Source organism: Mesoplodon mirus (assembly GCF_964341445.2).
Source record: "Mesoplodon mirus genome assembly, chromosome: 14".
NCBI classification, from domain to species: Eukaryota; Metazoa; Chordata; class Mammalia; order Artiodactyla; family Ziphiidae; genus Mesoplodon; species Mesoplodon mirus.
This window is the reverse complement of record NC_138990.1, coordinates 12,959,141-12,982,747: the sequence shown is the minus strand read 5'-3', so window position 1 is coordinate 12,982,747 and position 23,607 is coordinate 12,959,141. Positions and strand designations below refer to the sequence as shown.

The window sequence follows — 23,607 nt, the reverse complement described above, 5'->3', positions numbered from 1 at the left end:
CGCCTAGTCTTAAGTCTGGTGGGGCGGCCTCCGCTCCCCCCGCCCAACCCAGTCTTCTCCCTCTGTCCCTCCCACCTGCACGTGTTGGACGTCGAGACAGCCCAGAGCCAGGGCCCCTTTCTCCTCCCCACCTCCGGCCGCCCCTCCCCTTTATGGTCCCCACCTCCCTCCCCTCTCTTCAGCCCCCGCCCCACATCCCGGTCGGCCCAGGCTCGACCCGAGGCCCGCCTATCCCCGCCCCTCCGGTCCAGCCCCATCCCTTCCTCCCCCTCCGCGGCTCTCCTCTCCCGGCCTCCTTCCCGCCCCCTCCCCTCCCCGACTGGCTCGGTCCGCTCGGACTTGGCCCGCGTCCCGCCCCCTCCAGCTCTCGGCACCACCCGCAGGGGCTCGGCTCCGCCACTTCGGCGCTGGCTCCCGGGGCCGCCGGGACTGGGCTGCTTCGCGGGCGCGCTTGGCCGGCGACGCGGCAGGTTCTGGACGTCCATCTGTCCGTCGGTCCGCAGAGAATTTCCAGTTCCGCGGCCCCGGGATGGGGCGGGCCCTGCTGCCGATCCTGCCGTGGCTCTTCCTCCCCGCGCTGTGGAGGGGTGGTGAGTGCAAGGGGCCGGGGGCCGGGGGCCGGGCGCGGGGGGCCGGGAGCTCGCCGACGCGGGCGCACCCAGCAGCTGGCAAGTTTGCAAACACCTACCCCCGCCCCAGCGGTGCCGGGTGCTGAGGCGCAGGGGCTCCCACCCACGCACTGTCCCGGCACTCAGGCTGGGTCGTGGGCGCGCGTCCCAGTGCAGCCGGGGAGGGGTGGGCACCGAGGGCTTCCCTTCACCTCCAAGAGGGAAACAGAGCTCGGCCGGGCGCGCTGCAAGTCCTGAAATTTTCGGCAGAGGGGAATGCGCCGAAAACGTTTCCCTGGACATGGTTGCGTGGTTGGACCCTGGCTCTGGCGGGAGTTGTGGGAGCCGCAGACCCCATCATCCCCCGAGGGACCGGAGACCAGCAGGCTGCGGGAGTTGGGGGTCGCAGTCCCGGTGCTAAGATCCACCAAGGCCAGAGTGCGACCGGGAGGGACTGTCGTCCGGCTGCTCCCCCCCGGGCCCTCATGGGCAACATTAGCAGGGACACCTGGGAGCGTGGGGACCCCGGAAAAAGGGGAAGCATTCTTTTCACCCCTGTTACTGCTGAACCGAATCTAACGTGCTTGGTCAGCGTCTAGGTTTATCTCGACTCTGCCAGGCATTCCAGTATAAGTACTCTTACCCATCCAGTACTGGACTGGATGGGTAAGTGGTGGCAAGGGAGGGCAGGTCCCATTCTGCATCAGCAGCTCGTTTGGAGGATAAGTGATTAACGGGTTAGAAGTTTAATCGCTGATGCATTGCTTAAGGAAGCTGGAAGAAATTTAACCGGGCTTTATACTGAATAAACACATCTCAGGCATTTTTCCTTAACTAAAAGGTTTAGCTTTCACCTATTATAGTCAAAGATGTTTTTTAAGAGTACCTGGGAAGTTCAATTTATAGTTAAACAATTTATTTCAGATTTTTTCCCTGTGACGTTTTCATTGGAAAGCTCAGTTGCTCAAATAAGAAATTCTTAAGCAGTGCACACATTAAATTACATATGCAATTTATAATTTGGGGCAACATAGCAATTTGAAGCAAACATCCGAAACATAAACCAAGCAAATAATTAAAGCAATTCTGTTCTTTACTCCCAGCCCTCCACCAAACCCTCAAAAATTCCTCAGCATTTCTGCCAGATCCATTTTTCATAATCTGCTGCAAATCTGTTATATTTTGCTACTAGGGAAGGCTGGCCATTAACAGTAGTCTTGGACTTAGTGAATGTGGTGAAAATTATGGGAAGAGTAATAGAAACAGTAGTTTTGGTGGAAGACATTTTTTAAATGGAGTGTTTTTCTAATTTTTTAAAAAAGCTGTAATAAAAAAACCTTTTGTAGCCAATAATCAGTTTAGGCAGATAATCACAAAAGGTCTGTTAAAATCCACCCAGCAGGAAGAATGAAAAGTTTCTCCAGTGTTTCTTTTCCTACCTTTTGCTTTTCATCTTGAATTTACCTGTGAGATGTCTGGCAGTGTTACATTTTACTTTGTGAAAAGCTGGAAGAATGGGGTTCTCACTGGCCAAGTTAGAGCGAAGTAAGAGTGCTGTAGGAAGAGATTAAAAATGGAAATTGGACCCCTTGTCTAGTTTTACGATTTTCATATTGCATGTTGTGGTTTCAAGTGGTTTGCTCACCAGGCAGCAGAGGGGAGAGAGAGACAGGGTGTGAAAGTGTGTTTAGACTCTACACTGTAGAGGAATGGATAATTACAATTTACGCATCACTTTAACCCTGGAATCCTCCCTACCGCTCACCCCCACCCCATACACACAAACACCCTCCCACAAAGACAAACACACACAGAACTGAAACTGCTGAACCAGGGGCGTTTCTGGGCTCACCAATCTTTCCTTTCTGTTCCGTCTCTGATGGGGGTGCCAGTGAGCAACAAATCAGGCAAAGGGTAGCTCTAGAGAGCCCAGGAGAAGCTAGAGGACAAGAAATACAGACGTGGATCAAAGCGAAGGCATTGCAAGGACCTAGCCGTTGATGAGGCAGTGCTTGGCCCCTAAACTCAACCCTTAGAACTAATTGGGCTTTTAAAACTCTTCAATGTTAGCATTTCTCTCCCAAACTGAAGCTGTCACCACATTACAATACACTGTCAACATTTTCCCAGAAAGGACTTTAAGATGTCTAGTTGCTTATGGGCTTTGTATCAATGGACTCAAAATGCTTTGTGGAAGTAAGCGGGGCACATTTCAAAAGTAAGTAATTTTTCAAAACTTATTCTGATCCACTTCCTTAAAGTTAGGGTTAGGGTTAGGGTTTTTCAAATTGAGAATAATTATTTTTTCAGTCTTATTTTTATAAATAATTTCCAGGTTATTCTAGGAGCAGGGCCAGTGGGTTGCCAGTCAGAGCTGGTTACGAACAGGTTGCATCTTTAGGTGCCGGTGAATTGGGAACATGCCGCCAGGTAGGGAGGTTGAGGCTGGACCCTGGTTTAAATGGGTTCCCCGGCCTGGAAATGAACACATGCAGACCCTCCGCTTCCCACATAATGGCCAGAATGAGACTTTGAAGGTGAATCGGGCTGGGTTGTCCCCTTGTCTGACATCCTCCAGGGGCCTCCCTTCTTTACCGGAGTTGTCAAGGACTCGGGGGCCTCCCTCTCCCTTTTTGACTCATTTCCAGTTACTCCCCCCTTGTGGCTGGAGCGGCACGTCTCCGGCGCTTTTGCTGTGGATGTTCCCTTTGGCTGGAACCTTTTCCCCAAGATCTCTGCACACTGGCTCTTTCTAGTCGTTTGGGTCTCAGCTCAGATGTTCTCCTGGAGAGGCCTTCCCTCACTGCCACTGCTGCCAAAGTTATACACACACACTCCATGAAATAACATTGCTGCCACCTGATGGGTTCCTCTTTACTTTCCGAGCATGATGCGCATTTCAGGTGCTCAGTATCTGCAGATGGTATCAAAGACCCAGGCCTCTGCAGGTCTCACCGTGTGTTCTTCCCGCTTCTCTCTTCCTACTGGCTTTTCCAGAAACAAGTGCTGCAGCTCCCATGACCTTGTGCTTGGGGCTTGGTTGCTAGAAAACAATCTTTCATTTCACCGTGATGCCAAAGTGATTTCCTTACTAGAAATGTTAGGGTAGATTTTTGGACTATATTAAGGCCGATAGAACAAGGTTAACGTATTTTATAGTCTCTTAACGATCCCAACTTTAAAAATAAGTCAAAAGCCAATTTTTCATGTTAAAGACACAGTTTTAACAGCTCCTTGCCCAGGGCACATTGCCCGATTCCCAGGTCATTGGGGTCCTGAGTGCCTTGACTCAGGCCTGTTGTTACTAGTTTAATCTTAAACCAAAGCACATGGCTCTGGTTGGGATGCATCTCAGCAGGAAGTTAATCATTATAAAACCTGAAAAAAGCGGGTTCACTCTGTGTGCTTCTAGGGCTTGGAATGAAAATTAACAGGGGCTGCAGCTCACGGGCTGAGTGGCCAGCGGGCTGGGCTTCCTGTCCCGCCTAGCTGGCCTCTAGGGAGCCCTGGGGCAGTGACTAACTCTCAGGACCTCAGTTTCCTCACCGGTCCTGTGGGATTCTTTGTTGTTTATGGAAGGATAAATGAGCCAGTGTCACATGGTAAATGCTTCAAAACCGTTAGCCATTATGACCCATGCTTCCTCTCCCTTCTCAACTCAAATTTTGCGGTAATTGTTTTTCTTAAACAAAAGGTATTGGGGGAAAAGTTTCTTCTTTTCTCACTGAAATATGTCCTAAATTGCAACTTGAAATATGAGCGCGGACCTGTGGGCCAGCCTCCACTGTTCAGAGCGCTCTGGTGGAGGGGCTGTGCGTGTCCATCCGAGAGCGCTGAAGTCCTTGCTCTGTGGGACTGTTTTCTAGTAGTTCTCCTAGCAAAACCCATGCTTGTCACCTCAGATGAGGCAGGGCCTGTCCTGACCACTCCCCTCCTAACCCCCCCATCACCCTCACTTGTTGAATTCAGACTTAACTTAGTCCAGGAATCGCTTCCTGTCATGTGCCTCTCAGGAAGGTATAAAAATGAAGTCCAATTCCTGCTCAGATTTTCCCACATCACTCTACTCTAAAGTGGGTGTGGTTTTGTTTTGGTTTCGTAATTTTTGGGGGGGTTGTTTGAGTGTAAACATCCAGATAATTCCTTTTCTTTTTTCCAGCTAAAACTAAGTGTGCCAAATGCAGTCTTCTGGCTGCAATGGCTAGAGAATGAGGCTTTGTTTCTTAGATGACGTTCTGTGTCTGAGTGGGTGTGTGCAGGTAGTCTTGTAGCAGAGAGACCGGACAGGGAGGCCCAGGTGCACTCCTGGCTTCCAGATGCTTCCTGCTTGGTGGCAGGTGTAAGCGAGCCCCCAGGTACCCTGGGAAAGGCCCAGACTCCTCTGCATCCCACACTCTGGGCATTTGCTAACCCTTGACCCAGAGGTAACTTGTTCCCTATCTTGTTCCTTGTTCCAGCCCTGCTGCTTCCAGCTAAAATGCTGAAAATGCAGCCTGGCAGGAGGATCCTGCATGCAGCCCGTCTTTGGAGCAAGAATACCGAGAGTACCTACCAACCCAGCACTTTCTCCTTCCTGGGACTTATTTTTCTTTGTCTGGAGTGTGGCTGTTGAACTGTATGAAAGATTCTTAACCACAGTGAGGGCCCAGGTCTTCCCCAATTTTGTGAGGCCTGGAAGCCTGGCCCCTCCAGCACCTGGAGCAGCTGGGCAGCCCTCCCTTCTCGGTTGCCTTGCCATTCCCACTCTGTCTGGGCCTCTGTCAGCCAGCAGGATCCGGTAGGCCTGGCCTAGCTGCCACATCCAGGTCACCTCCTTAGGTCCTGGTGTTTTCAAGTGAAGGAAAGATAGTATGTCTTCAAGAGTTTGTGGAGAAACCTGCACTCCATTCTAAACCGTTTTATTTCATCCTTTTGTCCATTTCATCCACTGTTAATGCTTCTTTCACTTAACGATAAAATGGATTTTCCATGAGTCTTGGGGGTGGCAGGGGTGGGGAAAGGAGCAGGGCAGAGGGGAGAGGGAGAAAAAGAGAGAGAGGAGACAGATGTTGGCTTTATGTTTGGACCAATATCGTATATGAGAAGTTTTACACCAAAAGCTAAGCATGTTTGAGAGACTTAACGCTTGGAGAAAAAACGTTGCATTTCATAAGAGCAACGCGTAGATATTTGTGGCACCACATTTTATGCTTGTATGTTTCTCCTTGTCCGCAGTCTTTTTTAACGGTGTCTCCTGTATTTTTCCCAGTCGATCCCTTCAAAGGTGTTGTCTAGCTTCTGGGGAGCCAGCCAAGGGCCCAGCAGGATCTGATTGCCACGGGGTTAGAGCTCTGCCCCAGCTCACTCGGGGAGGGGCCCATCCTCACAATTTAGGTCTCAGGCTGGCGCTGGACAATCAGGCAAACGCTGTCTGACAGATCCCTTTTCTTTGTCGTCTGCTTTTTGGGGCACGGGGTGGGGTTGGGTGCTCTAGCTGCCATGGCATTCAGGGCCAGTAGACGCCTTAGAATGTGCCTGAGCTCTGGTCCTGCCTCTCCTTGGACATACAAAGGAAAGCCTTGTTTATTTTGGAGACGAGATTGTTTTACTATTGTAAGCCGTGGGGCTTTTTAAAGCTACTAATAGAAGACCGACTTCATTATCGTTTTAGAAAATGATGGAATTGTTCTCCTAATTTCTTTTTCGGATTGTTCATTGTTAATGTGCAGAAATGCAAGTGATGCGTATATGTTTATTTCATATTCTGCAAACAAACTTTGCTAAGTTGTTTTATTAGTTCTAATAAATTTTTTGTGAAATATTAAAAAAAAAAAAAAGAAAGAAAGAAAATGATCTTTTTACCAGTAAGGACAGGCTGTCTTCGTGGAGGATATTAGAACATAGACTCAAACTTGCTGAAAGTACTTTTCTGTCCCTGAGCTACTTAGTGAATACACAGCGAAGTGATGAATATTCATGGGCTCCCAAGGGTGGCCTGTCTTTGGAGGCCCGTTTTTCCACTCGCCTCAGTTCAGGGCAGGCTGCCTCCACGCAGGAAGTGAAAGCAGCCTGTAAGCCTTTTTCCAATTCTGGCACACGATTCAAAGATTTATGGATGAAACCAATGTTCTTTGAAAGTTTGGGGACAAAGTAAAAAAGAAGCTCTTAGATTTAGCATGAGATTTCAAGCATTAGGTTAAAAAAAAATAACCACTTTGAGAGTCTGAAGATGTAAGTCCTCATCCCAGTTTCAACGTGCAGGGACAGCTGGGGTGTGATGCTTCGCCTTTCTGAAATTCCACATCACCGTTGATTAAATGGTGGGGGAGTGCGGGTTGCAGATAGGTGATTCTGGGGCCCCTGGTGGGCAGAAAATGGATTGCATCTGAAGGAGACAAGTGGGCTGGGATGTTTTCTCATCGTGAGGTTCGGACATGGTGCCTTCCGTGAGTGTGATGCCGCCAGACCCCAGCCCTGCTCCTGACACTGGCAAAAGGAGTGCAGGCATCAGCCCAGAAGTGGGGCTAGAGGCAGCGCGGGGTATTTCTTAAAAATGAGTCATGCCAGTGGCTTCTTTACTGTGGGAAGTTGCCCTTCCCCGCTGCCTGGACTGTGTCCCCATGAAAGACCCCCTCCAGCTCTATTCTGGGGCAATAGAATAGTCTGGAAACACGGAGGTGTATTTCTGAGGATACTGGACCTGCCCAAACAAATGACAATATGTTAGGTCACAAATTAAGTCTCAATACATTTAAAAGGATTTAAATCATACAAAGTGTGTTTTCTGCACACGTGGAATGAAGTTAAAAATTAACAATGGAAGAAATTTAAGAAATCACAAACGTAGAAATTGAACAACACTACTAAATAACGCATGGGTCAAAGAAGAAATCACAAAGAAAGTTAGAAAATATTCTGAGATGAATGAAAATGAAAACACAGCAAAACTTATGGACTTATGGGATACATCTAAGGCAGTGCTAAGAGGGAAATTTATAGCTGTAAACACTGATATTGGAAAAGAAGATAGCTCTTAAATCAATAACCTAAACCTCCACCATAAGAAACTAGAAAAAGAAGAATAAACTAAACCCAAAGCAAGTAGAAGGAAGTAAATAATAAAAACTAGAGAGGAAATAAGTGAGATATCACTTTATACACATTAGGATGGGAATAACAACAAGAACAAAAACAACACAAGGCCAGTAACAGATGTTGGCAAGGATTTGGAGAAATTGGAACGTTCATACACTGTCGTTGGGAATGTAAAAGGGAGCGGCCTCTTTGGAAACAGTTTGGCAGTTTCTTAAAAGGTTAAACATGAAGTTACTATATGGCCCAGCAATTCTACTCTTAGGTGGATATCCAAGACAAATAAAAAATGTGTATTCACACATACAAAAACAAACAACAAAAAAGTCTAATTATTCAATGTTATGATATAATTTTATATTTAGAAATTTAAAACTATTTTATAAAACAAATTGTAGAATGTAAAGCTCCAAAGCATTTTGGCTGCAAGAACCAGGAGAAAGTCAACTAGGAAGCATTTTCAAAATACAGAAGCCCAGGTTCCACCCAGGACCTATGGACTCAGTCTTTGGGGTGTGACCCTGTCCTGCGTGGGTCCAGGCCGTTGTGTGCCACATCTCTTGTTACACTCCATGGATCCAGTGTGTCTGATTCTTGAGGAGGGGTGCAGAGCCTCACACCACTCCCTGGACTCCTCCCCCCAGGGCATGTATCAGAACCTGGCCACTGAGGGTAAGAATAAAGTAGTTATGTTTATCCAGGGAAGACAGCAAGTCTTGGACTAGGGTGAGAACTGTGAGGCTGGATGATTCCTCAAGCCAAGTTGAGTGGGAGGGGGCAGGGCACACAACCTTTAAAAGAATGACACAGCCCTGGAGGACATGACATAAACTGGTTAGAACCAGCTAGGTCCAAGATGGCAGACGAGTCGACTTCCACTAGACTTTGAGCCTCATTATACACTCATGGTAATACGTCAGCCAAATGACACACCCACAGGAGTCATGACAGTTCCCAGGTCAACCATAAAAGGTCAAAAAGTGGGCAGTGACCCAATTCCTGGAAATCTGCACCCTCCCCAAAATAGTTGCAATAATCCTCCCACTCATTAGCCTATGAAATTACCCACCCCTATAAAAACCAACAACCCCCATACCCTGGCATCTCTTGCCTTCTGAGATGGCCCACACTCTGTCTATGGAGTGCGTTTCTCCCTGAATAAACCTTCTTTCACTTTACTATCGCTCACTCTTGAATTTTTTCCTGCGTGAAGCCAAGAACCCACGCTTGGCGGCCCACCCCAGGGACTCACCTGAGACCTGGGACGAGACCATCCTCTTGTGCCCCACTCTTTTTCCTGCAACATTATGATTTGGGGACCTACGGGTGGAAGAAAGATTCAGGGAGGGATCCCATCATTCTTATCAGGTGGGCCAGCTAGTAAATAGAAAGGCCTATCTTTCTCTTTTTACCATCACATTTTTTTTCTTACCTACTCTTTTATTTACGTACTCAAATCTTGTGATGAAATATTTAGGATACACAGAAGAATATACAGGAATAAAACTCACCTCTGTGCTCACCACTCAGCATCAGAAATCAGACATGAGCAGTACAGTTGAAACCCCCCACTGCTCCCCTCTCTAGTCTCATCCCCTTGCTCCCCTCCCGCTGGACAAAAGCACTACCCCCTCCCCCCGCCATCGGTGTTTTAACTCCCACTCATCTCTCTATCCTTTGATCACGCGTAATTATATTGGTAACACTATAGTGTTACCATGTCCTTGGGGTTTACGTTTGTTTGCACGTTACAGAAAACCTCACTTCAGCGGCTCCACCAAAGGGGACATCAACTGGGAGTCCTACCATTCAGTTCAGTTTTGACACTAACTACCTAGAGTGAGCAGAGACTCCACAGGTTAAGGGCTTAATCCCGTAAGACTGCCTCCCCCCACCAACGCCCATTTCAGACACCAGCTCAGATGGAGTGTCCAGGCTGCCCACACTTCTGCCCAGCTGACTATAAATTCAGAATTCCCATGGCCTCCTCTCCCCCTCAGGTTTGATACTTCGCTAGAATGATTCACAGCACTCAGGAAAGCGCTATACTTAGGATTACTGTTTCATTATAAATGATACAACTCAGGAACAGCCAAATGGAAGAGACACATAGGGCAAGGTATGTGGGAAGGGGCTCAGGGCTTCCATGGCCCCTCCGGGGTACCGCCCTCCCAGCTCATCACCAACTCAGAAGCTCCTCAAACCTTGTTGTTTAAGCCCTTTATGTGGGATTTTATTACACAAGCATGATTGTTTAAGTGATTAAACTCAGTTTCCACTATTAGAGACGTGTTTGACCCCACAGGCATCCGGGATGAGCCACTTTTCTGTCACCATATTTTGCAATTCATCCTCATTAAACTTAGTAAGTCCCCACTTCTTGGGGATGTGGATTTTCTGGTGGCCAGGGAACTGGAACTTGGCCCTGCGCAGGGCATCAATCACGTGCTCCTTGTTCTTCAACTTGATGTGGATGGACATCATGACCTGGCCAGTGTGGACACTGGCCACTGTGCCCTGGGGCTTTCCAAAGGCACCGTGCATACCTGTCTGGAGCCTAGATTGGGGTTAGCATGCCAGACATGAATGTCCACTGCAAAGGTCTGTCTCCAGGGTCCCTTAGAGCAACCCATACAGGCAACAGGCTGCATGTACTTCCGAGGAGGCTGCTGTTTGCAGCTACTGCACGCTGGGCTCCCATGGGGAAGAGAGCATGGTGGGCTTAGTTGGCTGCAAACATAGTATTTAATTATTATACTTTTGATGTCTTCAGAGTCTATAGTGATACTCCCTGTTTCATTCCTGATATTAGTAGTTTTTGTCTTCTTTTTTTCTTTGTCAGTCTTGCTAGAGATTTATCAATTTTATTGATCTTTTCAAACAACCAGCTCTTTGTTTCATTGATTTTCTCTATTGCTTTTCTTTTTTCAATTCATTTCCTATATTTATTTTCTTCCTTCTGCTTGTTTTGGGTTTGCTTTGCTCTTCTTTCTCCATGTTATGAGATTAGACTACTAAACAAAATTTCCCCTCAAAACTGTGTCAACTGTGTCCCACATATTTTGATACATTGTAATTTCATTTTCATTCAGTTCAATGTATTTTTTAAAAAATTTCCCTGAGACTTCCCCTTTGATCCATAGATTATTTAGGCATTAGTTTGCAAGTATTTGGAAAATTTCTTGTTACCTTCTGTTATTAATTTATAATTATTTCCATTGTAATCAGAGAGTATAAACTGTATGATTTTAGTTCTTTTAAATTTGTTGAGATTTGCTTTATGGCTCAAGATAATGGTTTTTCTTGGTTTATATCCCATCGTCATTTGGAAAGAATGTGTATTCTGCTGTTGTTGGGTGGAATGTTCTATAAATGTAGTCTAGATTCTTTTCATTGGCAATCTCATCAAGTTCTTCTTTATCCTTGCTTATTTTGTGCCTAGTCCTTTGATCGATTGTTGAAAGAGAGATGTTGGAAGTCTCTAATTATAATTGTTGATTTGTTTATGTCTCCTTTCAGTTCTATCGGTTTTTGCTTCACATATTTTGAAGCTCTTTGCTTTAGTGCATACTCATTTAAGACTACTATGTCTTCTTGGTAGATTGACTCTTATCCTTACATAATGTGTCTTACTGTCTCTGATAATTTTCTTTGTTTATAAATCTACTTTATCTGATGTTAATGTAGGCATGCTGCTTTTCTTTTGGTTAATGGTTGCATGATATGTCTTTTTTCTATCTTTTTGTTCAACTTGCCTATATCATTATATTTGGAGTGAATTTTTTATAAATGGCAGATAGTTGGGTCATGTTTTTTAATCTACTCTGCCATTATCTGTCTTTTAATGGAAATATTTATGTCATTTACATTTAATGTAATTTGTGGTCTATTAGGTGTTGATGTTTTACCAGTTCAAGTGAATTATAGAATCCCTACCTTCTTCTAAGTCCCTTTACCTCCCCCATTTAAAGCATAATTATCTTAAATATTTCCTCTTCATATATAAAACCACATCAGACAGTGTTACAGTTTTTCTTCAACCATCAGGCATAGTTTAGAAAAATCAAGAGGAGGAAGAAATTCTATTGTATTGACCAGTATTTTTCCTTTCTGTGTTTTTTCCTCCCTCCTGATGATTCAGGTTTTCTTTTTTTTATTGTTTCCTTTCTGTTTAGAGAATTTCCTTTAGCTATTCTTATAGAGTAGGTCTGCTGATGACAAATTCTCTTAGTTTTCCTCAATATGAGAATATTTTGATTTCCCCTTCATTCCAGAAGAATTCTGAGTTGACATTCCTTTTCTCTCATCACTTAGGAAAATGGCCACTTCCTTCTATCCTCCATGGTTTTTAATGAGAAATTCACTATCATATGAATTGGTTTTCCCCTATAGGTAAGGTGTCCTCTCTGATTTCAGTGCTTTCAAAATGTTTTCTTTGTCTTTAGTATTCAGAAGTTTGATTATAATGTACCTTGCTGTGGATATTTTTGGGGTTTATCTTATTTGGGGTTCATTCAGATGTTTAATTTTGTAGGTTTATATCTTTTGTCATATTTGGGGAGTTTTCAGCCATTATTTCTTCAAGTGCTTTTTCAGCCTTGCCATCTTTGTCTTCTCCTTCCAGGACTCTGATGATACAAATGTTAGCTCTTAAGTACTGTAGTCCTACAGGTTGCAGAGGCTCTGTTCAGTTTTTTCTGTTGCTCAGATGGGATAATTTTCTGTTGCTCTATCTTCTGGTTCACTGATTCTTTCTCTGCCCCTTCATTCTGCTGCTGAGCACATCCACTGAGTTTTTTATTTTGGTTATTGTATTTTTTAGTTCAAAAATTCCCATTTGTTTCTCTTCTCAATCTTCTCTTTCTTTACTGAGACTTTGTGTTTATTTGCTAAGGCTTCCTATTTTATTCATGTGTTTCATATTTGTAATTGCTCACTGAAGTATTTTTTTTTTTTTTTTTTTTTTTTGCGGTACGTGAGCCTCTCACTCTTGTGGCCTCTCCCGTTGTGCAGCACAGGCTCCGGACGCGCAGGCTCAGCGGCCATGGCTCATGGGCCCAGCCGCTCCGTGGCGTGTGGGATCTTCCCGGACCGGGGCACGAACCCACGCCCCCTGCTTTGGCAGGCCAGACTCTCAACCACTGCGCCACCAGGGAAGCCCTCATTGAAGTATTTTTATGATTCCTTCTTTAAAAGCTTTTTCAGATAATTCTCTGTCATCGTGGTGTTTGTATTTCGTTCAGTTTCAGATAGAATTTTTTAATTGAAACCTAGACATTTGGGGTACTATGAGACTGACTCTTAATTGTCTTTTGTTTTACTTGGTTTTCTCTGAAACGCTGTGGTAGGGGGCCTCACTGCCTGGTGGGGGTAGAATTCTAGGTTCCCCACTCAGCCTCCATTGACATCTAAGTATGCGATGGTCCTCGTCCTCATTACTGCTGGTCAGGGGGGGTTGGGAGTTCTGGCTGAGGGAGGGGTAGGAGTGCCTGATTACTTTCCAACTGTTCCCCACCTGACCTCCACTGACGCTAGGGAGTAGTGAAAGCCCTGAATCTCTACTAGGCTTCCTCTCATACCACCCTGCCGGGGACGAGGAGGGATGCCTTGTTAATGCCATGTGGGAATAAAAGTCGAGGCTCCCCACGTGGGCTTTCATAACACCAATCAGTAGGTATGAAAGTGCCAGTTCCCTCCTTGGCCCTCTCTGATACCACCCAGTGGAATGTGGCACCTCTTTACAGCCTGATACGGGACCAAGTCTAGGCTCCCCACTTGATCTTTGCTGGCATGGGTGGGGATGGGGCCATGGTTTTTCCTGGGCTGTTTGCCTGGAGGAGAGCAGTTTACTGTTTAAAAGCCTTCTGTCTTGCTGAGATGCCCTTTCCTAATCCTTTGACTAGAGATAGCAGGCTTTTGTTGTTGTTTTTTGTCTTTGCCTGTTAGCATTTCCAAATCTGGGACACACAGGACAAAAGGAGACCCAGGGAATTCGTCACCATGTTGTTCCTGGGTCGGTTTACCGTCTGTCCACTCTTCAGGGTTTTAAAAAATGTTCGTTTTATATGTCAATATAATGCCCAGTGTTTTTAGGTGTACTTAGTGGAAGAAATAGGGGAAAGTCCATCTACTCTGTTTTTGGAGGGAATTCTGTGCCCTCTGTCACTTAGGAAAGACTGGGACAAACTGTGCTTGCTAAGGTGTTTGGTCTTTAGCGACGGTCACGTTTTAGAAGGAAATCTTTTTTCCTGAAAAGAAAGGCTAAAATTAATAGGATTTCAGGTATTGGTGGGCTGGAGGGTGTGTGTCAGGGGTGGCAGGACAGAGGAGTTAAACTTGGGGACGAGAGCGTCTCTCCTGGGTCCTGTGAAAACCATAGCTGGTTCTTGCGGAGAAGCAGCCCCAGATGACACAGGGACCAGGGGGGCGGCTGCTTCACAACCCTGGCCAGAAAGTGTCCCCTCAGCCTTTCTGTGACACTTTTGGCATGCTGCCAAAGGGGAAAGAGAAGGAAAGCCACCCTTGGTTGGGTAAACATATATTCCTGTTTCACTGCAAGAGGCTGAATGATCTAAGTCAGCATAATCGGTTCCATGTGTTGACCTTTGATAGTCCAGACATGACTAGTTGCACCTTTGAAACAAGGCAGATCAGATGTTTCATGTTATGAAAGCCATAAGTGGCATGGATTGTGTGCCTGCGCAGTGTTCCGTGTGCGGTGTTCTGCTCTGATCTCTGAGAGAAGGAGGGGTTACCTGTCTTCCTTCACAGATGAGGAGGCTGAATCTCAGAAGGACAAGGGACTGGCATCTGGCCTCTGAGTGGTAGAGCTGGGACTGAACTCAGGCACCAGAGTTCTTGTTCCTCCCACGCTCCCAAGCCACATGGATTCTAAGCATCAGGGCTAAACCCTCAGGAGCCCCCCACCCCCCCCCAAGATGATTTGGGCCACCGGATGGATCCATTCCCTAATTCTTTAGGAATTAGGTCTGACCCTAATTCCTCTAGAATCACTAGAGGAGATTTTTTTAAATCCCGATGCCTAAGCTGCACTGCTGGCCAGTTAATTCAAGCTCTGGGTGAAACCTAGGCATCAGAGCTTTAAAAGCTTCCCTAGAGATCCTGATGTTGTGCTGGTTTTGAAAGCATGGTGGAGAGTTAGCAAATGATGGGGAAGAGTCAGTCAGTTGCAGTCCGCTGGGGAAGCTACTTTTGCAAAGCACTTCTATCAAGAAACAGTCAAATGGGGCTTCCCTGGGGGCGCAGTGGTTGAGAGTCCGCCTGCCGATGCAGGGGACACGGGTTCGTGCCCCGGTCTGGGAAGATCCCACATGCCGCGGAGCGGCTGGGCCCATGAGCCATGGCCGCTGAGCCTGCGCGTCCGGAGCCTGTGCTCCGCAACGGGAGAGGCCACAACAGTGAGAGGCCCGCGTACCGCAAAAAAAAAAAAAAAGCAGTCAAATGCTCAAGTCAGAAAGTGGGGTGCAGGCTGAAGGGGGTTATGGGGGGCTGCCTAAAGCCTTTTGACTTCCTTGGAGCTTCTACTGCTAAAGTGTGTGCACAAGGCCAAGCAAGGGGGAGAGGCACCTGTGGGGCTCCAGTCTTTTTTTGTGGAGCCAGTGCATTAGGGGGCCAGGGGGAGTGAGGAGTCACCCTGATAATCATGTTTGGCTCAGAGGCCCGAGCCCCCGCACATCCTCCAGGTGAGGGCACAGAGAGGTTGGCTAGCCTGCTTGGTGTGTTGGGGTCCCTGTTTGCCCCTCCACACCCCTTCCTCATCCTGCTCTAGGCCCCAGGAGGCCAGCCTAGGGGGAGGGTGACAATGAACTCCCTGGGCTCTGGCTCCAGCTGGTTTGTGCTAAAGGATACTAAGTTGCATTTACTTAACTAAGTATAACCCACATAGGCATTGTTTATGTGAAATCCAGGTGTAACTGGGGCATCCCATTTTTTATCTGGCAACCCGGTGCCCGCCACCGGAGCCTGTGTAGAAAATCTGACTCACCAACACCATGTTTTATACCAACCCCACTTTTTACCCTGTGTAGGCATCTCAGGGGTTCACTGTCACCTCTGCTTTTTTCTGCTGAGGCTGTGGCCCCTCCAGGCACAAGCACCCCACCAATGACTCCCCCTTCTTTGTGGTAAAGCCCCTGCTGGGGCCCCTTCCCTCAGGTCAGCTCTTGGTTTCTCCCTGCACTTTTCCTGCACTAGGTGCATTTATCCCGTGAATGGCCCTCCTTCTGTTTAATCCTCCCCAAGTGGCAGAGTGCTGTGCACTCAAGTTAATTTTTACCATTTACAATTTGGGGACAGTCAGGTCAGCTGATTTCAGGTTGAAGGGTTTTTTTTAAATGTCCTCTCATTCAGTGTTGCTATGCTTTATCAACTGAGAATCCTTTGCGTTTGCGTAAAGTGAAATGATTCTAAGTAGACAGTTTCTGCTCGTTCTGGGTTTGGCCTCAGCCATCTTCGGGGGTGAGAGGAGGAGTTTTTAACCAAGTGACAGCGAAGCACCCACGGACACAATTCAATCATCGGCCTGGGGGGCACACATGGAATGGGGGGGCTCTGGTCCACGTAACAGCCCTTTCACCTGGGGGGGTGGCCGACACAGGGTGTGACAAGGGAGAGGGACGGGGAGTGGACACAAACAGGATTCCAGATGCCAAAAAGCCTTTTCTGTAAACTGCAAACCCACCCCAGAATGGGGCCTTTCTCCTCCCAACCGCTGGGGCCTGCTTGATAGCAGATCGCACCGTGGGCAGAGAGGCCGAGGAACCCTTAGCTCCTGTACCAAAGTGCATCCTCCTCCTGCTCCGCGGTGGGAAGCAAAGAACCCCTAGGAGTTCAAGGATAAGTCCTCTCTCTTGCAGCTGCCTCTGGGTCTCCGGATTTTGAGGCTGAGCTTCAGAGAGCTCGGCTCATGTCCCCACCTGTTCTGTTGTCTGAGAAGCAGTAGGGAGAACCCGGTGTGGGTCCCACTGGCTGGCACTTCAGCCCTGCTGTTATTTGACCCATCCGGTCAAGGTGCTTCTGGTCCGTTCCCAGGTCTTCAGGGTAGTAAAGCAGGCTGATGGCACATAACACCAGCCTGCACTCTCCCTCCCATGCAGCTGCCGCACTGCCCAACCCTCCTCTTGCAGCTTGGAGGGATTCCAGGGTCAGAGAGGTGGCATAAGGTTGCCACTCCACCTACTACCCCAGGACCTGCGATTTCAGCAGCCGCTGCTTCCTTTATCCACCTTGGGCTGTGTTCCTGAAGCTTCAATAAAAATCTAAAGGAGGGCTTCCCTGGTGGCGCAGTGGTTGAGAGTCCGCCTGCCGATGCAGGGGACATGGGTTCGTGCCCCGGTCCGGGAAGATCCCACATGCCATGGAGCGGCTGGACCCGTGAGCCATGGCCACTGAGCCTGTGCGTCCGGAACCTGTGCTCTGCAACCGGAGAGGCCACAACAGTGAGAGGCCCGCATACTGCAAAAAAAATCTAAAGGAGCTCATCCTGGGAAAGAGTGGTGAAGACCAGCCCTGGAGAGATTCCTTAGAGCTCTCTTTAATGGTTGCATCAATGCCCACTTAACAGAAAGGACTGGGGGGTCGCAGTTCTGCTGGTGAAGCTTCTTTTGCAAAGCATTTCTACCAAGAAGAAGTCAAATGCTCAAGTCAAAAAGTGGGGTGCAGGCTGAGGGTGGTTACTTCACGGACTTGAAGTATGCCTTTTCCTCTCATTCACGGGTGGCAATTATGTTGCTCCAGTGTTGCCATTCTCTATGCATTGTCTAAGACAGACCTGACCCATTAGTCCCAGCACTCATTCCCACAAGGCCCAGAAATTCCTCCTCCGTGTGGTCAAAGGCCGGGTTCAGATGCAGGCCAGTCACAGCAGCAGCTGGTGTCTGTGGAGGCACTGATCATCTGATCGTCTCCCACCCCGCCAGGTACTCCTATCCTTGCAGGGGGTCAGAGCATGACGGAGCTTTCCTGAGGTCATGGGTCAGGCATCCAGGGACTGGGTGGGCCTTGGCTCTCTAACCACAGAGTTGCTGGCCAACCCCCAAGCGTCACTGCCCACCAACCCGTCTGCCATGCACGCCCAGCAAGCACTCAGCAAATATTCATGGATTTAAGGGTGGGATGTGCTGCTTGATCACACAGAAAATAGCTTACTTTAAAATTTTTATTTTATTGAAGTATAGTTGATTTACAATGTTCTATTAATTTCTGCTGTACAGCAAAGTGACTCAGTTATACATATATAAGTACATTGTTCATATTCTTTTCCACTATGGTTTACCACAGGATGTTGAATATAGTTGCCTGGGCCATACAGTAGGACCTTGTTGCTTATCCATTCTGTGTATAATAGTTTGCGTCTGCTAATCCCAAACTCCCTCCCAGTCCTTCCTCCCCCGCCCGCCCCGTGGCAACCACAGTCTGTTCTCTGTGTCCTTGAGTCTGTTTCTGTTCTGTAGATATGTTCATTTGTGTCCTATTTTAGATTCCACATATAAGTGATATCATATATTTGTCTTTCTCTGACCTACTTCGCTTAGTATGATAATCTCCAGGTCCATCCATGTTGCTGCAAATAGCATTATTTCATTCTTTTTTACGGCTGAGGAATATTCCACTGTATATGTGAACCACATCTTCTTTACACATTCATCAGTCGATGGACACTTAGGTTGCTTCCCTGTCTTGGCTATTGTGAACAGTGCTGCTATGAACATAGGGGTGCATGTATCTTTTTGAATTAGAGTTTTCTCCGGATATATGCCCAGGAGTGGGATCATATGGCAGCTCTGTTTTTAGTTCAGAAAATAGCTCCTTCCCTAGCATCCCCTCATTGACCAGTTTTGAGTCTAAGAGGCTGTGGTCCTCAGTATCTGCCCCACTGCAACTGCAGGTGGTTGGGGGAGGAGATGCTGCTGCAGAGGCCTGGCTACAGACCCACCACAGTCCCACTCCCAGCCACAGCAGTGTCCCTGCCCGCGTCACACCCATTTATTCTGTAGGTGTTTGCTGCATATCAGCTTCGTGCCAGGCATCAGGTTGGGTTCAGAGGATACCACCTCCAGCCCTCAAGGAAGCTGCAGGAAAATTTGTTCAGAAAAACAAGGCAAACCTCAAACAATGGACCATAGGTCTAATCACTTTATTCGTTGGCTGAAGAAACATTTGCTAATCATATCCCATGGGCCTGTCCCCGTGCTGAGCACTGGAGGAAGATGATGGTAACACAATCCTTGTCTTTATGAAGCTGGCCTTGGAATCTGGTCAAGGCCTGGGTGATCATTGGAAACACAGGGGCACCCAGCAGGGGCGCTCCACGACCAACTCCAGGACTGGATGGATGTGGCCCCCTGGGGTGGGCAGATGAGCTGCTGGAACATGTGGACAGCTACTCTTGGACCTGAGTGGGAGGCCATTTATCCACGTTGTTCAGCTGCATTTGCTTCTGAGGCCAAACTTCCCACTTTAGCTGCTGTCCCGTCCACGTGAGAAAATAACCGTGAAAGAAGATGGGGGTGGGGAAGGGAGGGGGGAGATTTCTCGTGAATTCCAGTGGCAGCCTGCGTTTCCACGTGTGCCATGGAGAGAGGACCAAATTCTCGTTAAGTCTCTGGCTGTGGGCTTTTAATACACCTCTGACTCTGGCTAAAAACATTGTCTCCACAATGGGGATCATCAAACAGGCCCACCACGTTTGCTTTTGTCATCTTGAAAATGAATGAACAAGGACACGTTCATAAAAAGTAAAAGTTTAAAAAATTTGTGGTCTGATCGCATCCTCCTACCGTCACTACCTCCCCCCGCCAACAAAATAATTTTAAAGTCTTCCACTTCTGTGAGGAAAAACAGGGGGAGGGACATTATACAACTGAAGTAGTCAGAACACTGAAAAATTAGCAGCTTAAAATGTAATTTCTAATTGATCATTGCCCTGACTTTGGGGTCCAAAACCTTGGAATGTTTTTCATCTCTCCTTTTCCCACATTATCCGTATTCAGTCAACGCCCCCATATACGGCTGGCGAGGTTATGCACTGCACAGCACACACTGTAAAGCACCGTTTACACTGAAGACTATGTGGATGGCAACACCCCATCCCAGCCCCACTCCTTGCCAAAGCTGTGCAGTGAGAACCTCACCAAGCATGCGTGGTTGTTCAGCCCTCAGCGTCAACCCCTGTAGATCAGCAGTTCTCAAGTACTGGGCCATGGCAGGTTTTAGTGATACAAAGAGAAAGTAACAGAAGTAATAATAGCTAACGTTTACTGAGCGCTTACTATGAGCCAGACATAGTAATGGCTCCTTTATTCCTAACTGCAGCCCTGTGGGACACCGTTATTATTACATCCCCATTTTCCCTATGGGGGCCACACTATCCAAGCAATGGCCAGGATAAAGCTGCCAGGTGTCCACTCCTGAGAACTGCCCTGTTACGCCCTTCCTAAACATTTGGTGTCAAACTGACGTATCTTTTATATATATATATATATTTTTTAAATTATTGAAGTATAGCTGATTTACAATGTTGTGTTAACTAATGCTCTACACCAAAATGATTCAGTTATACCTATATATACATTCCTTTTCATATTCTTTTCCATTATGGTTCATCACAAGATACTGAATATAGTTCCCTGTGCTACACAGTAGGACCTTGTTGGTTATCCATTCTGTATGTAGTGGTTTGCGTCTGAAACTGACCTTTAATAGGAAAGACTGCAGGTAAGTTTGCCTCCAAGAGGCAGAGGTGAATTCTAAGTGCTTTGAAGCCTGTAGAAGAAGAGTGTTCTGAGGAGGGTCTGCAGGCATAAGATAAACAGCCAGAGCAGCCATTACTGCAGAGGGATCCCCAAATCAGACAAGTTGGGGAGCATCCATTACTGCGGAAGAGACCCCCAAATCAGAGAAGCTGGGCTTCACCTCTTCCTACCATTCCTGTACATAAAGTTTGCCTGGCGTGGGGACGACAGGAGAGGCAGGGGCCCCTCTCTGCAGAATCACCCTGACCTCCACTCCTTGGAATAAATCACCACTCCCATCACAGCACACTAATCTGTCTGGACGACTGAGCTCAAGGCCAGCCAGCAGCCGACCCACAAAGCCCTCCTCCAGAGCCTGCAGAGAACACCTGCACTCCCAGGGCCCCCGAGACCTCAGCCTCAAGGACAAGCAATGAGGTCTCCCTGGTTTCTTATAGTGAAACCTCTTGTCCTCCAACCTGGCATTCACCCTGGACGCAGTTCCCAGATGCAGCAACTGTGAGAGTTGACCGGGTCGGGGAGAGAGAGCTGGATGGAGAGGACGCCCTGGCAGGAGCCCCGGCCCTCCATTAAGGGATAAGTGTGGTCCAGAGTGACCTGCAGGGAGGAAGCCAGAGGTATAAATTCTCAGATCCCCGCTTTTGCCCCCAAATCTGCTTGTACCTCCATTCACCCAATAAGTACTTAACTGAATCCTTATACTCAAAAAAAATTTTTAAGATTTTTTTTTTTTGATGCGGACCATTTCTCAAGTCTTTATTGAATTTGTTACAGTATTGCTTCTGTTTTATGTTTTGGTTTTTTGGCCGCGAGGCACATGGGATCTTAGCTCCCCGACCGGGGATCGAACCTGCAGCCCCTGCACTGGAAGGCGATGGAGAGTGGCCCCCGCTTGCCACAACTAGAGAAAGCCCTCGCACAGAAACGAAGACCCAACACAGCCATAAATAATAAATAAATTAATTAATCAATTTAAAAAAACCCTAAAAGTACGACTGATGTGAGCCTATATTTTTAGAAATTCTTGTGGGTCAGATGAAATCAAAATATTTCCAGGTCTATTCCTGCAGGCAAGCATTTTGCTGGAAGCTCCAAGTCATTCTATAGCTGGTGACATAAGCACATGTTGATTTTTTTTCCCCCATGCTTAGGGTGGGTCATGCTGAGGCACAAGAATTGTAAACTCGCCCCTTTGTGACCAGTAGCAGCCTTTGCAAGACTGTTGGCCAAGCATAGTCTTGTGACTGAGCAGACAGTCGGAAGGTGATCTCAGGCTCCATCACCTGCCTGCCGTGCTGGTGAGATGGGTACGAGGGATTTGGAATGAGTCACGAATTTCAAAACCTGGGTGAGGGTCTTCCCTGGCAGTCCAGTGGTTAAGACTCCATGCTTCCGATGCAAGGGACGCGGGTTTGATCCCTGGTTGGGGAGCTAAGATCCCACATGCCACGCAGCGCGGTGGCCAAAAAAAAAAAAAAAAAAAAAAAATGGGCGAAGTGGTCAAAAGATACAAACTTCCAGTTATAAAATAGGTAAGTCCTGGCGATGTAATGGAGTTAATGCTGACTGTAGTTAATAGTACTGTATCATATATTGGAAAGTTGCTAAGAGGGTAGATCTTAAAAGTTCTCATCACAAGAAAAACAAGTGACTCACTATGTGTGGTGTTGGATATTAACTGGACTTATTGCAGTGATCATTTGGCAAAATATACAAGTATGGAATCACTGCATCACCTGAAACAAATCACCTGAAACAAATATGTTATATTTATATATCGATTATGTCTCAGTTTAAAAAAAGAAAAAATGTTGATGGGGGCATTAGATTTCTTACGTATTCTTTAGAAAGAAGGAAGTAAGCGAATGAATGAACTTGTGAAAGAGAATATGCACATTATTCGTGTGTGTTAAATAAATTCCGCTCATGCTTTCTGAGGACATTCAGGATGCCCTTACTCTCTCATCATGGCCTATGAAGTTGGGGACCTACTTGGAAAACTCCATTATTTAAAAGGCTAAAAATCCAATCCTCTGTTTTGCAGCTGTCGCTGAGGTGAGCGAAGAAACCAAGCCCAACCCGCTGTTCCCCGGATCTTTCCCGGGAAGCCTGCAGACTGACCACACACCATTTTCCTTGCCTCACACCAGTGGGTTCCAGCCCACCTCCATGTTTCCACCCATCCAGCCTGGAAGACCGCACACCGGAAATGCAGCCCTTCCCGGAGTGACCTCCGCCAGGTCCACATCCCTACCGCCTCTTGCATTTAATCACACGGTTGGCCACATAATACTTTCTGAACACAAAGATGTCAAGTTTAATTGCTCGATCAACGTACCTAATATATACCAGGACAGTGCAGCTATTTCTTGGTGGAAAGATGGGAAGGAATTGCTGGGGGCCCATCATGCAATTACTCAGTTTTATCCAGATGATGAAGTTACAGCGATCATCGCTTCCTTCAGGTAAGTGTTCTTTCTTCCTCTCTTTTAAACTGTTGTTGTGCTTTTGCTCATTCAAAAGCGAAAGGCTTGTAAAGAAATAACAGCCTTCTGTTTTCTGTGTTAGCAACCCCACTGGTCCATTTAGAGTGTAGATTAATAGCTGATTGTGTTGCTGATTTCTTTTCTGTTGGCTTTTGGCCCTCCTGGAACTCTTGGTGATCAAATGCTCTTCCCAGCTGGCCTGTAAGTCCTGTCAAGGCCTGCTGGACTCAGGAGCTCTCCCAGTGTTGTTACCTGGCAGGAGGAGACATCTAACGCACCAGGTGGGTGTGGAACTTGTGAAACAAGGCAGCCCTCCACCCCTTTCGTTTGCCCTATCTCCTCTCCCTTCTCCCTCTCCCAGCACCCCCTGCAGCTGCAGATCCTGGTACTGATGTTGCCCTCCTGTTGGGGTCGGAAGGAGGCAGAAAGTGTGAAGTCTGGGCAGTTGAGACAGATCTTCAGCCACGTGGCTCACCCTCTCAGCATTCCACTTTGTGTTGGCAGGGGCAGCCCCAATGAGTTGGAGAGAGTGACAGGGATAAGCCAGGCCAGGACATAAATCTGGAACAATCCATCATCCCAAGGATCGAGTCCTCATACCGCAGATACTGGAGACAGTGAGACAGCTGCTTCTCTTCTCACTGTCCCTTTTCATTCTCTACTCCTTCC

The 23,607-nt window shown here is 47.2% G+C and overlaps 1 protein-coding gene across 1 annotated transcript in view; it reads left to right on the top strand.

Moving 5' to 3' along the window:
* Positions 1–416: 416 nt before the first annotated feature.
* Positions 417–23,607, top strand: part of MERTK (MER proto-oncogene, tyrosine kinase) — a 111,130-nt gene continuing 87,939 nt past the window's right edge. The window contains exons 1-2 of the mRNA XM_082642869.1: positions 417–590; positions 22,497–22,917. Of these exons, the coding sequence (XP_082498995.1) occupies positions 530–590; positions 22,497–22,917 (482 nt within the window). The 5' untranslated portion in view covers positions 417–529. The remainder of the gene's footprint in view (positions 591–22,496; positions 22,918–23,607) is intronic.